This window comes from Hyperolius riggenbachi, chromosome 9 (assembly GCF_040937935.1).
Source record: "Hyperolius riggenbachi isolate aHypRig1 chromosome 9, aHypRig1.pri, whole genome shotgun sequence".
In the NCBI taxonomy this organism is placed as follows: domain Eukaryota; kingdom Metazoa; phylum Chordata; class Amphibia; order Anura; family Hyperoliidae; genus Hyperolius; species Hyperolius riggenbachi.
This window is the reverse complement of record NC_090654.1, coordinates 119952327-119968930: the sequence shown is the minus strand read 5'-3', so window position 1 is coordinate 119968930 and position 16604 is coordinate 119952327. Positions and strand designations below refer to the sequence as shown.

Here is a 16604-nt window from a genome sequence, read left to right as displayed (position 1 = left end):
CAACACGACTGGCTTCAGACAAGACAGTCAAAGATAGAACCTGCCAGTAACTGCCAGGAGCATAAATCTCTGCAAATACTATACAGAAATTCTGTGAAATGCAAACGTGGACAGTGAAATGCATATGTAATGTAAGTACAGCCAATATTTAGCTACTGATATGTTTTTTTTTCTCTGAGACCTTATACCTAACAGCTCCTCTTCAAAATACAGAGTGGCTTGTAATTGCAAATATGACAGAATTATGCAATGTTATAAAAAAAAAGCTATGTATCTAAAAATTAAAATGAGACTATTTTCTTTGCTACTAATGTTCTATCAATTATCAGTACTACATGTACAAATCATTAAATCCGAAGTTGTTTTTTTTTTTTTTCCACTTCAGTGTCACTAATGATCATACATCAATAAAGTTGATACCATAATGCAAAGTTTTAATGGTTCAACAAATTGTCAAGATAACAGATGTCATCTTGTATCATTTACCTGGAACCCTTCAACATATGGTTGCTGTGGTTATAATAATCATAAAGTACTGCACCACTCTGATGCTCAGTTAGAGACCCAGCATATTGTATGGCCACATATGTGTGTACATTGATCCTGATGCTGACTGTATAGCACAAAGCCCTGTGTATCATGAGCTATGATATGGCAGCAACAGAACAAATAGCAATTGAAAGCGCAGTGGCTTCCTATAGATATGTGTGAAAGTATTAACCACTTGAGGACCCACCCTTTACCCCCCCTTAAGGACCAGCGCTGTTTTAGCTGATCTGTGCTGGGTGGGCTGTGCAGCCCCCAGCACAGATCAGGGTGCAGGCAGAGCGACCAGATTGCCCCCCTTTTTTCCCCACTAGGGGGATGATGTGCTGAGGGGGTCTGATCGCTCCTGCCTTGCCTGGGTGTTGCAGGGGGGGGCACCTCAAAGCCCCCCTCCACGGCGAAATTCCCCCCTCCCTCTCATACCTTTCCCCTCTAGCAATCTGGGCTGCACAGGACGCTATCCGTCCTGTGCAGCCAGTGACAGGCTGTCCCCTGTCACATGGCGGCGATCCCCGGCCGGGGATCGCCGATCTGCCTTACGGCGCTGCTGCGCAGCAGCGCCGTACAATGTAAACAAAGCGGATTATTTCCGCTTGTGTTTACATTTAGCCTGCGAGCCGCGATCGGCGGCCCGCAGGCTATTCACGGTGCCCCCCGCCGTGAATTGACAGGAAGCAGCCGCTCGCGCGAGCGGCTGCTTCCTGATTAATTAGCCTGCAGCCGGCGACGCAGAACTGCGTCTCTGGTCCTGCAGCTGCCACTTTGCCGACGCGCGGTATGAGTGCGCGGTCGGCAAGTGGTTAATTTTAAAAGGCAAAAATTCAATGGCTGAGTGTAAACAGCTGTCATTGTGATTCAAAATCTGGTTTATTCAGCTCCCACGCTGAGAAATGATGACCTTTTGGCTATCATGTTTGCACAAGCAGGTACCAAGTCCAGGCCCGGTCCACCTGTGATGCCAAGTGAGGTGACTTCCCTAGGCGGCAGAAGTCTGGGGGCAGCACCAGGAAGAAACAGGAAGTCAAGAGAGTGCCTGGCCAACCTGTCTTGGGGGCAACTGTACCCGGCTAACGTATACTGGGGCCACTGTACCTGGCTAACCTATACAGGGGAAACTAAGGGTTTTTTTGGGGGGGGGTTAACCTCGGCTATAACGTGCGGTGCAAATTGACGGGTTCTGTGCGATCATTCCAATTTGGGGGGGACACATCATCCTCCTCCTCCTCACAAGTTTGCCTCAGGCAGCAAAAAGTCTAGAACCAGCCCCTTACCAAGTCTTTTGGTCTCTAAAGGCTCATACACAGGCTTGGCTGAGGTGGCTGATAACCGCCTCCTTAGCAGATAATCAAGCATGTGAACGGCAGCCCCCCAACCGGCGACCAACACACTTCTGTTTTGCCTGGGCAACGATGTCGCCCAACGGCATTGGGTCCCGATCCTCGATGGACGACATAAGTCAAAGGTGTGTACGTACCTTAAGTCCTGTGGAACGTAAACATCATCTTTCTCATGTATATTCATTTGAAGCCAAAAGAAAAAGGGACTGATTGATGGCAATCCAAAGCCAATTCACATTTTTTTGATGTTTTATGTTAATATAGAATTTTGTTTTTATTTCCTTAAAGCACTGAAGTCTTTACTGAGGACCAAAATGTCCCTTGCTCAAATGGTGAGTATGAACTGACCAATAATCAGGCGCTCTTGACTGTGAGTTTGTCTGCGTGCATATTCAGTAATGCTGATATTTTCAGTTTATACTTAATAAATACATAATCTTTCAAATGGGAGAACAACCAAAGAACAATCTGAATATTGCTTTAGTATACAGGCCTGTGTCTCAGCATTTAATCCAAAAAGAGAGGTTATAACCAGGAGCAACATGCTTGTATAAAATTTCACATTTTTAATCCATTCTCTTTGAGCAATACAATAAGCAGGTATCGGCACAGATCGCTTCAAAGACAGAGGTGCAAAACAGGGTCAATGATCGTTTCGTCCTGCAATTTGGGCTTCTTCAAGACCAATGTCTTCTAAGCTTTTCCCCGCATGCGAATTCGGACAGGGAAACACAGACTGTTGAAATCAATAGACTGCCTCCAAATTCACATGCAGAGGGGGAAAAAGAAACAGACAGTCTGCAGCAGAAATTCGCACCACACATGCAAATCCCTATAGTCGTGCATGGCTAGAGGCATTTGGATGTGTTCTCGCATTAAAGCAAATGGCAGCATCTGTCTCTCAGATGCACGCCGGCTACAGTTGGAACTAGCCTTAAGGAAAGTGTTCACATTCTTCTCTACGCAGCATACACATAGTGATGTTGGAGCATGCATTTTCCTCCTTTAGCTGAGATCATACAAAATCATCTGCTTACTAAACCGGATACTTGAGTCTCATGTGGCAACCTCCAGCACTGGAAGATTGAATGCATGTAACGGACTTAAGCTGGCCACTAATGATCCAATTTCTAGCGAAAAATCATTCGAGCGATCAGATAATTCTGATCGGATGAAAAATCGTTCACTACACCATCAACAAACCAATCTTTGCTTCCTATCTATCACAACCATCTAAAAAATCCAAATTTTGATTTGACCAAAATCCAATTGGACGACTATTTTTTATAATCGTTCGTAATCGATTGAGAATTTCTGATCGATTTTTCGCTAGAAATTGGACCGTTAGTAGCCACCTTTAGTCCGTAATCCTGGCCAGACATGATGATTAGAACTTGTGTCTTGGGCACAAGCCAAGTTTTTTTTGTTCTGTGCTAGTGGTGGCCTTGTGACATTCAATGGAATTCCTCATTACTGAGTTGTTGATTCTGCATTCCTTTCACTATTCCTATTTGAGTTTAAAGAGGAGCTGTTAGGTATAAGGTCTCAGAGAAAATAAACACATATATCAGCAGCTAAAGATTGGCTGTACTTACATTACATATGCATTTCACTATCCACGTTTGGATTTCACAGAATTTGTATATAGTATATGCAGAGATAGATGCTCCTGACAGCTCATGGCAGGCTCCATGTTTTTCTGTCAAATGTGTCGTCATGTCCTGCCTGCTTCCTGATCACAGATAAGCTTGTACTTGAACAACACAGTGTGCAGTGAATATTAATGAGCCATGTGGCTAGGAACAATAGCTGACTCCTGCAGTGTACTCTGCCCGAGATTTATCAGTGCTACGCGATTACAAGCTGCTGTAACGTCTCATTAGCAGCCGAGGGGAGAGCCCCAGAATGCTTTGCAGTATGGTATGCGGCTTGCGTCTTCTTAAAGAGAATCTGTATTGTTAAAATCACACAAAAGTAAACATACCAGTGCGTTAAGGGACATCTCCTATTACCCTCTGTCACAATTTCGCCGCTCCCCGCCGCATTAAAAGTGGTTAAAAACAGTTTTAAAAAGTTTGTTTATAAACAAACAAAATGGCCACCAAAACAGGAAGTAGGTTGATGTACAGTATGTCCACACATAGAAAATACATCCATACACAAGCAGGCTGTATACAGCCTTCCTTTTGAATCTCAAGAGATCATTTGTGTGTTTCTTTCCCCCTGCATCTCTCATGCACTGAAGTTTCAGGCTGCTCTTTTCTTCCTGCAAACAGCTTTGCCCTTGTCTGTAATTCCTCACTATGTGAAAGCCCAGCCAGCTCAGAGGACGATTTATCCAGCTTGTAAAAGATAAGAGAGAAGCTGCTCTAATCTAAATAACACACAGGCAGTGTGCATAGAGGGGCCTGGAAGGGGGAGTTTATAGCAGAACCACAACACTGAAGAACTTGGCAGCCTTCCAGACACAGGCTGACAAGTCTGACAAGAGAGAGATAAGTTGATTTATTACAGAGACTGTGATAGTACAAAGTGCTGCAGTAAGCCAGAACACATTAGAATAGCTTTTGGAACTTGTAGGATGATAAAAAACAGGATGCAATTTTTGTTACGGAGTCTCTTTAAGAATAACAGCCTTGCTGATAAGCACACATCAAAGGTAACTGAGATTTTTATCTTCTAATTGCTTTTGGGCTTCCTTCTAAACTGTTTAACACAGGAGAATAGAGGTTTAAATTAGCTTCTGCAGCCTGACAGTTACTCTTTAAAGGGAACCTGACGTGAGAGGAACATGTAGGCTGCCGTCTCCATTCTCTAATGAACAATGCCAGTTGCCTGACTTCTATGCTGATGCTCTGCTTCTAATACTATGGCTTCAATTCATCAAAGGCTATTCGGGAAAAAAAAGTTGAAGAAAATACAGCATTCGGTATTTTAGACTTTTTTTTTTTTTTTTGCTAATTCATCAAGATTTTCACAGGTGCAGTAGAAGTTTGGTAAATTACCGAAACCCATGGCTACAATTCACAAAAACCTGTTCGGTAACAGCAGAGCAGTGTGCAGCTGTCTCTGTTTTGTTACAAGCTGTTCTGTGCAGTGAGGGCATTTCAATAGTAAGAGGCATCCCCACATCCCTTTTTATAATGTTCATGTTTGTTATACTGCCTCTACTCACTCTGAATCTGTCCATTAGTCTTAACATTTTATTTAATTGCCACAGCTTAGATGAACTTCTGAAAGACATTACACATGCCATACTTAGGTGATTTCCACACTAGATCCTCCACATGTTCAAAAAGGAACCTAAAGGGTTAAAAGACTGAATGGCTGCAGGTGAAACCCCATTTGTTTTGAATCTCTCCTGCACTGCCTGGGGGGTAGAAAATCTCGATCCTCCCAAGAAGGCATCGAGTCCTATCACAGGGACTTGCAGGAGACAGAGGCTGTTGCTATTGGCTCGTTGCTCCTGTCAATCATAGTTATCCCTCTCTTCCGTGAGTCGAGGCTCCCTCTCCAGCCTCCACACTGGTTTCGACTTACCACATGCTGTAATCTTGATGAATTGACATTTGCTGACATGTATTGAGGTATTTACCACACAAGTTGGTAATTTATCTTATGGCTCGGTAATTTCAGCTTGCCATGGGGTAACAACCTTGATGAATTAACATTTTACAAAATGCTCTGAAAAATCAGCTGTTTTCAGTATTACCAAATGTGGTAATACTTGATGAATGAAGCCTATAACTCAGTGGCCAGAATAAACGTGCTGGTCAGATGCTTTGACTCTGCTGGCTGCATGCGTGTTGCTTGTGTGACTAAGGGCCTATTTCCACTACACGCAGATTGGATGCACAAAAACTGACTCCAATGAATGCCTATGGGAAAATCTGCATCAGAAAAATTGCATTTAGTGGAAACAAGCCCATAGGCTTTCATTGGAGTCAGTTTATCTGCATCCAATCTGCGTGTAGTGGAAACAGGCCATAATAAACAACTTAAGCCAAAGCTTGCTACTAGGCGACTGGCATTGTTTATAATGGAATGAAGATGACAGCTTCCATATTCTTTTCACTTCAGTTCTCTTTCATGAAAGTGGTGTTTCATGCTGTCTTTGCCACAGGAGTAATTACTTTGCTTTATGGAGATCCATTTTTGCAAATTAAGCAGGATATTTATAGGTAATCAGAAACCTGAGACCTTGGAAGGGGAATGGTTTACTTGCCTAATTATACAGGTTTTTTGTCTCCTCCCTAAGGCCCAGAGTGGTTGTTGTGGTGTATTAGCCCCACCTCCAAAGCACCTAGCCCATGCTTTTGCCCCCTCTCCCATGTGATGCTTAGAGAACCTGAACTGAAAATAAAAAGTCAAAATAACCATACACAGGTCATACTTACCTCCCGTGTAATCTACTGCTCAACCTCTTTCTCCTCTCCTGCATCCTGTTTGTCCACTGTGATCAATGGAATTCTGCCTCCTCCATTTTAAAAATGGCCCTTACCCCATAACAGCTTCCTGGTCAGCACACTGTTAAACTGTAATATCACCCACTTGAGCCATACGGAAACATGGACATCACCTTGCACATTCAGTTGTAACTGACAGCTGCTGATATATAACTGACAGCAACTGATATTTTTCAGTTCTGACAAAATATTGTCAAAACTGGAAGGGATCACTGTAAGAAGGAAATGGTGAGCTTCTGATAGGAACTGACAGTGTGTTTTGCAGCTACGTCATGTGTTTATGTTAAATGTTTGTACTCGCTTCAGGTTCCCTTTAACTCACACTAATTCTTGGTGCCTGGGGAAGCGGGCAGAAGTGCCCACAGCTGGGATGTGTGCTGCACCTGATAGTATGCTGTAAGTGGTAGGGGGTGTGTATGGAAAAGCACTAAACAGTTTGGGGCAGTAGTGCAGAATAACAATAAACCTGTAAGCCAGGGGCGTAGCAATAGGGGTTGCAGCGGTAGCGACCGCATCGGGGCCCTTGGGCCAGAGGGGCCCCAAAGGGCCCTCCCTCAAATGCAGTATTAGCTCTCTATTGGTCCTGTGCTGGTAATAATCACTTCTATAGACACTTTGAATAGTGGTAATCATTAACAAGCTGTTCCCCATCCCCTTCTTGCACCTCTGACACTGTAGTTGTCCTTGGCAGGTTTTGGTGCGCCGTATAAATTGTTATGTATAGAGTGCCTGGGGGGGCCCCATGTAAAACTTGCATCGGGGCCCACAGCTCCAAAGCTACGCCACTGCTGTAAGCTTAACATCAGTTGTATGCAAACTATTTGAGGGGTTACTAAGAGATACTATACATGACTTCATAGTAGAAAATAATCTTATTTCTCAGCATCAACATGGGTTTACTAAAGACAGGTCCTGTTTGACTAACATGCTCAGCTTTTATGAGGTAGTGAATGCTAATATGGATATTGGGAATGCTGTAGATGTGATATACTTGGACTTTGCAAAGGCCTTCGACACTGTTCCCCACAGAAGTCTGGTGCAAAAGTTGAGGATGCAAGGACTGGGGAAGAGTTTGTGTGCATGGATAGGGAACTGGCTAATGGACAGAAAACAAAGAGTTGTGGTCAATGGATCGTACTCAAAATGGGAGACTATTAGCAGTGGGGTCCCACAGGGGTCTGTACTGGGTCCAGTGCTCTTCAATGTATTTATTAATGACCTAGTAGATGCAGTAGTGAGCAATGTTGCTATTTTTGCAGATGATACAAAATTGTGCAGAATCATCAACTCTCAGGAAGATAGTGTCATATTGCAACAGGATCTGGATAGGATGGCTATATGGGCACATACATGGCAGATGAAATTCAATGTTGACAAATGTAAAGTCATGCATTTTGGTCGTACCAATGGTCTAGCACCATACAAAATAAATGGGATACAGTTGGGAACATCAAACTTGGAGAAGGACTTAGGAGTACTCATCGACAACAAGTTAAATAATCGTACTCAATGCCAAGCCGCTGCAGCTAAAGCGAACAAAATTTTGCAATGCATTAAAAGGGAAATAAAAACTCGAGATGCTAGCATAATATTGCCCCTGTTTAACTCTCTAGTAAGGCCACATCTGGAATATGGAATTTAGTTCTGGGCACCACATTACAAAAAAGATATTGCAGTTTTAGAGCAGGTGCAGAGACGAGCTACAAAATTGATACGTGGGATGGAAGGTCTCGCTTACCAAGAAAGGTTAGATAAACTGGGTTTATTTAGTCTAGAGAAAAGACGCCTTAGAGGAGATCTAATTAACATGTATAAATACATCAGAGGGCAATATAATAGCTTGGCGGATGAGCTTTTTGTCCCTAGGCCTTCTCAAAGGACTAGAGGACATGAGCTGCGCATGGAGGAAAAACGTTTTAGCCATTTATTTAGGAAAGGGTTCTTTACAGTAAGAGTGATTAAGATGTGGAATGCATTGCCACAGGAAGTCGTTATGGCAAACTCTATACCTGCATTTAAAGGGGGCTTAGATGCTTTCCTTGCGTTGAAAGACATCTATGGCTACAATTACTAGGTTATGCCTAATGATGTTGATCCAGGGATTTTATCTGATTGCCATCTGGAGTCAGGAAGGAATTTTTCCCTTTTGGGGCTAATTGGACCATGCCTTGTGGGTTTTTTTTCGCCTTCCTCTGGATCAACAGGGGTATGTGGGGGACGGGCTGGAGTTGTACTTTGTACTGGTTGAACTCGATGGACGTATGTCTTTTTTCAACCAAAATAACTATGTAACTATGTAACAAGAAAGCAGGTTAGATGTAAAGGGCTATAGGTACACCATAATACCACTGACTAAATGTGAATAAACTCTCCCATCAGTAAGGCATGGCAAGATGAAATCCCATTTTATGTTGGTTACAAAGCATAAATTGGATGGGATTTCACTGAAAGTATTTCTGGAGAATTTTGTTAATGGCTGAATTGGGAACCAGATTATTTCACTAGTCCTATATAACAATGTTCAAGTGTCTGCGTCCTGCACTTCGTGTGTGTGCGTCTGTCGTGTGTCTTGTGTTTTGCGCTACTGCACGTGTGCAGGGAGGGACAGAGACACTGAGGAGAGCTGAGGGAATAAGGGGCCTGAGCGCAGTGGAGTTGTGACACTGTATAGCAACATTTTAGACTTTTTTTTTTATGCTAAACACTTTGCTTCAGTTGCTTATGAAGCGCTACAGCCTTTGTTCCTACTCTTATGAAATTGTTCTTTTGCTTTAGCTGGTGCATAATGAGAAGCTTTAAATAATTTACAACCAATGGGAAAATTGTGATTCAACCAGAACTTTGCCTGGGACAAATCGTCTGTCAGTTAATTTATCAGCAGTTTCTGAACCTATAAAGTATTTTTATTTTTTTTCTGTTTGTTTTCATTTTGTTTAGGCTGTAGTTTGTATTCGTCAAAATGTTATCTATCCTTTATCATGAGTAATATATTCAGTGTTTTCTCCATGTCTACAGCAAGCTTGTGTGCCGTGCTTTCCTCCAGTGTGCCGTTTACCATTTTTGATGAGACGTGTGAAGCACAGACTAGCATGTAAGTGTAATTCTTAGCCAGCTCATATGGTGTTCGTTTTCATTCTAACTATCCATGTGGTAACCCCCCCCCCCCCTTCTCCCACTGATTATTGTGCATGGCTAGCCCCCCAGCCGTGCACCTGCGCAGTTGGTTAAGGCTTGTAACGGCGCAGAGCGCTCTTGGCCACTCGTGTGCAGGGCTGTGGAGTCGGTCCAAAAATCCACCGACTCCGACTCCTCAGTTTAGGATTCCACCGACTCCGACTCCTATAATTTGCATATTACAATTTTGTTGATTAAAAGTATGTAACGTGAAATTCGTCTCTTAACTGCCAACGCATAGGAATTTTACAAGACAACTGAAGTGAGAAGGATATGTAGACTACTATATTTATTCCCTTTAGACTAAAACTAGTCCTTGGTAAGAGTACTTGTAAAAGGTACAAACCGGAACAAAGAACATCTATCAGGCCCTAGGCAATGTAAGTGTGGGAACATGTAAGAATGATGTGCAGGTACTCTGCAGGGGAACAAGGAGATTGTAAACAGACAACACCTCTGTGTTCAATGTGCATAGCATTCTCAGTGGATTCCCTGCAGCTCTGTGGGGAGTGCATATGTAGAGTATAGTACTACTGTGTAACAAAGTAAACCTGAGACTGATGAAATTAAAGTTTTACACATACATGAGGCTTCCTCCAGCCGCCTTCAGGATAATGCGTCCCTCGTTGTCCTCTTCCACCACCTGGATCTTCTGCTATGAGTCCAGGTACTTGAGCCAGTCGGGTGTAGTGCGCATGCACACACTCAACCGCCAGGAGCATACTACACCTGTGCAGCACTATTGCGCAGGTGCAGAATGTTCCTGGCTGTGGGAGCGGCATGCGGCCGGACAGCGCTGACTGGCTGAATTACTAGGACTCATAGCAGAAGATCCGGGTGGTGTAGGACAGCGAGGGACTGATTAGCCTGAAGGGGGCTGGAGGAAGCCCAAGGTATGTATAAAACTTTACTTTTCATCCGTCTCAGGTACCCTTTAATTTGTAGTCACCAAACAAAATTTTAACATATCATATTATTTGATTTCATCAGCAAAGGGAGTGCATACATTTGCATAAATCAGCATAAATGCAGAATTATTTCCAACTCATTGACCATCTCTATTAGTGACACAGCTACACATAAGGCTTTATTCTTACAGCATAGATGTTATTTAGTATATATAAGAGATTCCTGTGTACACATCATATATACAGTCACAATCAGATATGTATATCTGACCTTAAAAATACAGGGACTGCTTTATTGAAGCAGCACAAGTAACTAATTTTGATTGGTTTATTTCATTTTTGTGGACTAAGCACAGCTCTTACTGTATATATACTGTATATATACATTATTTTTAATGACTATTATCTGAGAAATAGAACATTTTATCATATTTTCTATTTTAATTACAGTTACAAATTCATTAGGAGTCGGAGTCGGTGCATTTTTTCCAGACTCCGACTCCAGGCACCCAAAATTGCCCGACTCCACGACTCCGACTCCACAGCCCTGCTCATGTGTGACCAAGAAGGTATGCGACAAGTGTTACGCATGCGCAGTAGTCCCAGACTGCCTCAGTCAGGGGTTTTACCGGCTTGACTGCTGGAGAACGGTGGGGATGGGACAGATATCGAGGAGCTGACGGAATACAGGGTCACCTTGAATCAACAGACGTGCCCACTATTGCTATTTTTTCAGCTGAATTTTTGTCTATAGCTGTGTTGGCATCTTTCTTGTGATGTCACACACACAGCATCTTGGGAAATTTGAAGAGTTTCTGAAGTACTTTTTATGTGCTGAACAGACATTAGACCTTTTTGTTGTTTGTTTTTAGCAAAAAGCAGCACAAAGAATCATGTTTGACTGATGTTTATCAGTATCCACAGCGGCTTGCACATTCTTTACCTCTGCACAGTAGCCCCATCTTATATGAAGTATTTCAGACCATCTGCTGCTAAATAAAGCCCACAGTAGGGATACTGCTGATGGTGATGGTCATATCTAAGAGAACTCCTGGAGAAGCGTGATTTGTTTGATCAGCTGATAGATTTGCAAAGCTCTGATTTGCTGTTATCACATCCTGCTTTAGCACATGATTATGATTAACAAATCAGAGACTTGCATATCATCATGTGACCAACTGATTACGTTTCTCTGAGTTCTCCTAGACAGGACCATCACTAATTACTGACTAGTCCAATACTGCCCTGCTAGTATCATTGCTACCGCCAACCTTTTTCTACAGTTTGGTTTGTAGAGCGCCTCCACTCCCAGGTGCTGTTACTGTATTATGTTGGGTGCAAGTATACTGTCAACACTGCTATCTTCCATATACTAATGATATGCAGCACATCTTGGGTTATTTGGGAGGCTTGTGCTAGTGAACGGTGGTTTATTCTTCAGAAAACAAAATGATCGCAAAAAGTTATGTTACGTTTAAAGAGTCTGTGTGAAGGTGGCCACAAAACCCTATGCAATAAAAATATTAGATATTACATTTTTATTTTTTTTAATAAAAATCTGGTGTACGGAAAAACTGAAAACCTTATTATTTTTTTCAGTGAAGAAACGTGATGGAATTTATCATTGTTTTCCTGTTGATCGGCAGTGGTGGAAAACCAAGTTTGTTTTTTTTCAGAAAATTGAATGGTGTAGGATGAATTGTCAATTTCTTGATTTATAGATTCAAGCAATTTTTTTTTTTTTTTTTTTTTTTTTAGGGTTTTCGATTTTTTTATTTGTTTCATATTTGGGGAAGGATCGAACACACGTGTGATACATTGGTCAGATGCTTCAAAAGTTACAATCAAATGGAAATACGATTGTAATTCTTGAATCACAAAAAAATATTAAAGGGAAACTATTTAAAATAAACCCATGACGGATCTTCAAATAAATATTTCATACTAACCTCACCGTCAGTTCCTCTCAGAACCTCACCATTTTCTTCTTACAGTGATCCCTTTCAGTTCTGACTATACAGTTTTTTTTTGTCAGAACTGAAATATATCAGTTGCTGTCAGTTATATATCAGCAGCTGTCAGTTACACCTGAATGTGCAAGGTATTGTCCATGTTTCCCTATGGCTCAACTGGGTGATATTTCAGTTTAACAGTGCTGACCAGGAAGTGGTTATGGGGTAAGGGCCATTTTTAAAATGGAGCACGGAGAATTCCATTGATCACAGTGGACAAATGGGATGCAGGAGAGGAGAAAGAGATTGAGGAGTAGACTACACCGGAGGTAAGTATGACCTGTGTATGGTTATTTTGACTTTTTATTTTCAGTTCAGGTTCTCTTTAAGTGTATAGTGTGTCCACGTTCAGATTTTAGTATTTCCATCTCTTATATGCAGCACTAAATGCAGTTTCGTCTGACTGATGGTAGGGTTTGGCTATCGATCTGATTTAATACATTTTCAGAGACCGTAAAGGATGAAGCTTTCATATAATGTACGCATAACTCGCTGGTGGATTTTCTTTCTTTTGTTGTCAATTATCCAGTCTTGTCTTTTTTTCTTTTCATAGCACCACCCAGAATTTGAAAAAGATGCCACCTCCTGCCCGTCGTCCACTTACTGCTGTGCCAAAAGCTCTCCTCCGTGAAGATGCGCCTCTCACAGTAAGCCACATAGATCCTCAATTTTCTTTGTGTTTTACATATTGTTCTACTTGCTGTAAGTTTAAACTCTGTTTAAAGCGGACCTAAACTCAGAACTTCCTCTCTGTTCTAAAAGATTTGCAACAGCATAATAACCTATATAAGAAAAACCTTTCTTTGTTACAGCTGATACAAATCTTGCAATAAATCTGCACTGTTTCTACTTCCTGCTTTCATGGAAACAGACATATTGTTAACATCCTGTGCTTACATATGAGTTTGTAAAAGAAAGGAAAAACACAATTGAGAGCCCCCGAAAGTGTATTATTGATGATGATAAAGGAATGCCAAGGTAGCAGCAGATAGAAATATACTCACAAGTATGGGTTGCCGGGTTCAGGCAACCACTTAAAGCACTTATGGGGATATTAGGCCTGTCCCCATTCAGGCTAAAAAGTCGCTCTCTGTAGAAGGAAAGAAGGGGTGTTCACCCATCCACCAGGTGGATAACAATAATAAAAACAGAGGCGCCAGCAGAGTAACAATTGATCATAGGTAAAAACAGATAAAAGTATGCGGGGCGAGGGTGGACTTGCCTCCCCAAAACCAAACACAACCATTATGTATGGTATAAACAAGATTTAATTCGTACTCTAGACCAAATGCCATTTGTTCTGGAGTACGAATTAAATCTTGTTTAAACCATACATAATGGTTGTGCTTGGTTTTAGGGAGGTAAGTCCACCCTTGCCCCCCAATTTTTATCTGTTTTTACCTATGATCAATTTTTACTCTGCTGGCGCCTCTGTTTCCATTGCAATTACAAATGAGCTTATCTCCCGTGGCAGTCAACTGACATGGAAGAGATCAAATTACAAGTTGTGATTAGACACAGATGAGGGGAGATTAGACAGGCTAAACTATAAATACATACAGGGTGCATTTTTCCTTCTGTCCTGTGCAGTGCCACTTTAAGCATGTTTTGCAAAGTTCAACGTAGATATTTTTCTTAACCACTTTATCCTCCACTACAGTATCTCTACGTCCTCTGTGACTTCATCTAAGCCACGAGTCCGTAGATATATGTCTTGTACCTGAAGCAGTGCTGTGCAGGATTGGGCTTGCTCCTGTGCACATTTCTGGCACTATCTGATGCAGCACTAATTGGTGAACGGGAATTTATGTTTCCTGAGCTAATGAGATTTATTTTTACCATTAAAAATACTTTTATTTTCTCAGTTCCTAGTGAAAAATACACTTTGTAGCATTATTTCAGAATCAAATATCTATTGTTTTATGATAAGCGGTAAGAATAGCCAAACAACATTTTTAGCACTTTTTATTTTTAAACTAGAATTGGTAAGACTGAGAAATGTTTTTTTTCTATTTTTTTCCTTTTGTTTTCCCATCAAAATTCATAGAAAACAAAATTGCTCGATGGAAAAAATGGCATACAATGAAAGCCTAGTTTGTCTTTAAAAAAACAATATATATTTCATTTCTGTGTCATAAGTAGGGATAAAGTTATTTCTGATTAAATAAGGACATAGCTAAACTGTCAGAACTGCTCTGATGCATAAGTGGGGAAACAAGGTCTGGATGCGAAGTGGTTAATGAGTTTTCTTCATAGGATACACTAGATATCATTGAGCCCCTGAATGAAGATCCTATAGTATCTGGGTCTGACAAGAACAAGACTCTGTTTGCGGATCCAGAGGATACTTGTGACTTTGTAAGTGCGGCTCATCTGGCATCTACTCCTTTCCACAAGCCCAGAGATGAGAATTCAGGAGAAAGTGACTCTTTAGGCCTGGCGAGGATTCCCCTTCGTGAGAAGACGCCGGTGTATGAGGAGTCCTTCCAGCAAGCTGTTTGTCTCAAAAAATTGAGGTAACAAATACAAAATAATGGATGCATGTGTTTAGTTTACCTTCCTGAGAATTGTCTTGTTACTTTTAACATACAGAGAGTCTTAAAGAGACCCTGTAACAAAAAAGTCCCCTGGGGGGTACTCCCCTTGGGAGGGGGAAGCCTCAGGGTCCCAATGAGGCTTCCCCCACCCCTGTAGCTGCAGGCAGTCCAGCGCTGGCTCCCCTGAAGTGTCCCGGAATCCTCCCTCGACAAAGCTGATAAGCACTGATTTATTTACCTTTCCTGGCTCCAGATGGGGCGCTGTTGCGGCTCTCCGCACGGAGATAAGCGAAAATAGCCGATCTCCGTCAGGTCCGCTCTACTGCGCAGGCGACAGCGATCGGCTATTTCCACCTATCTCCGAGGCGGAGAGCCGATACTGCGCTGGAGCATGGAAGGTAAATATTTACATCTCCGCCGTTCCGGGAGGATTTTCTCCGCCGCCGTGGGACCGAGGAGGACGGGGGAAGCCTCAATAGGATCCGGAGGCTTCCCCCACCCGAGGTGAGTACCCCCAGGGGTGGTTTTTCTCATTACAGGTTTTCTTTAAAAATGAGCAACTTTCAAACGACCCGTCGGTGCAAATAGCCCGAATATGGGAACAAGTCAAAACCATTTTTTTTTTAAAAAGGCCTTGTAGTTTTGAGAAAATAGTTTTTTGTTTTATTTAAAGTGAACCTTATCTGAGTTGAGAAAAAAGTTTCACTTGCCTGGGGTTTTCCCCAGCCCCCTGCAGACATCCTGTGCCCGCGCCATAATAAACTGATCATCCGGCCCCTGGCCATGGCTCAGTTTCATTTTTCGGCTACTGATAGTTTGGCTCTGGCTACGTGCGTCCTCTATGACTCTCCCATCTCTATGGTCGTCTTGCACCTAGTACATAGTACTACGTGCTCGTACGTATGTAGTACACGTACCACCTAGACGCAAGACTGCTACTGGGACGGGAGCGCAATCGAGGATGCGCAGAGCCATGCAGGCGCACTGCTGAAAACTAAATTGAGCCATGGCGGGAGACCAGATGATCGGTGAGTGACGGCACAGGATGTCTGCTGGGGGAAGTGAAACTTTATTTTTTAACTCACTTAAGGTTCACTTTAAAGGAATACTGTAGGGGGTCAAGGGAAAATTAGTTGAACTTACCTGGGGCTTCTAATGGTCCCCCGCAGACATCCTGTGCCCGCGCAGCCACTCACCGATGCTCCGGCCCCGCCTCACGTTCACTTCTGGAACTTTAGACTTTAAAGTCTGAAAACCACTGCACCTGCCTAGCCCGTGTCCTCGCTCCCGCTGATGTCACCAGGAGTGTAATGCGAAGGCACAGACCATACTGGGCCTGCGTAATACACTTATGACGTCAGCGGTAGCGAGGACACGGCAATGCAGGCACAGTGGTTTTCAGACTTTAAAGTCTGAAGTTCCAGAAGTGAACCTGAGGCGGGGCCGGAGCATCGGTGAGTGGCTGCGCGGGCACAGGATGTCTGCAGGGGACCATTAGAAGCCCCAGGTAAGTTCAACTAATTCCCCCCCCCCTACAGTATTCCTTTAAGTCGAAAATGAATTTTAATCTTGATTAAAATGACATTTTGCTGCAGTACTCTATACTAGATATAAAACAGTTACA

General features: G+C 42.6%; 1 protein-coding gene across 2 annotated transcripts in view; it reads left to right on the top strand.

The window, feature by feature from the left end:
• BUB1B (BUB1 mitotic checkpoint serine/threonine kinase B) overlaps nucleotides 1-16604 on the top strand; it is an 84887-nt gene that overhangs the window by 35082 nt on the left and 33201 nt on the right. For both annotated transcript variants that reach the window (XM_068253434.1, XM_068253435.1), the window contains exons 12-15: nucleotides 2172-2215; nucleotides 9365-9440; nucleotides 12997-13090; nucleotides 14700-14959. In XM_068253434.1, the coding sequence (XP_068109535.1) occupies nucleotides 2172-2215; nucleotides 9365-9440; nucleotides 12997-13090; nucleotides 14700-14959 (474 nt within the window). The remainder of the gene's footprint in view (nucleotides 1-2171; nucleotides 2216-9364; nucleotides 9441-12996; nucleotides 13091-14699; nucleotides 14960-16604) is intronic.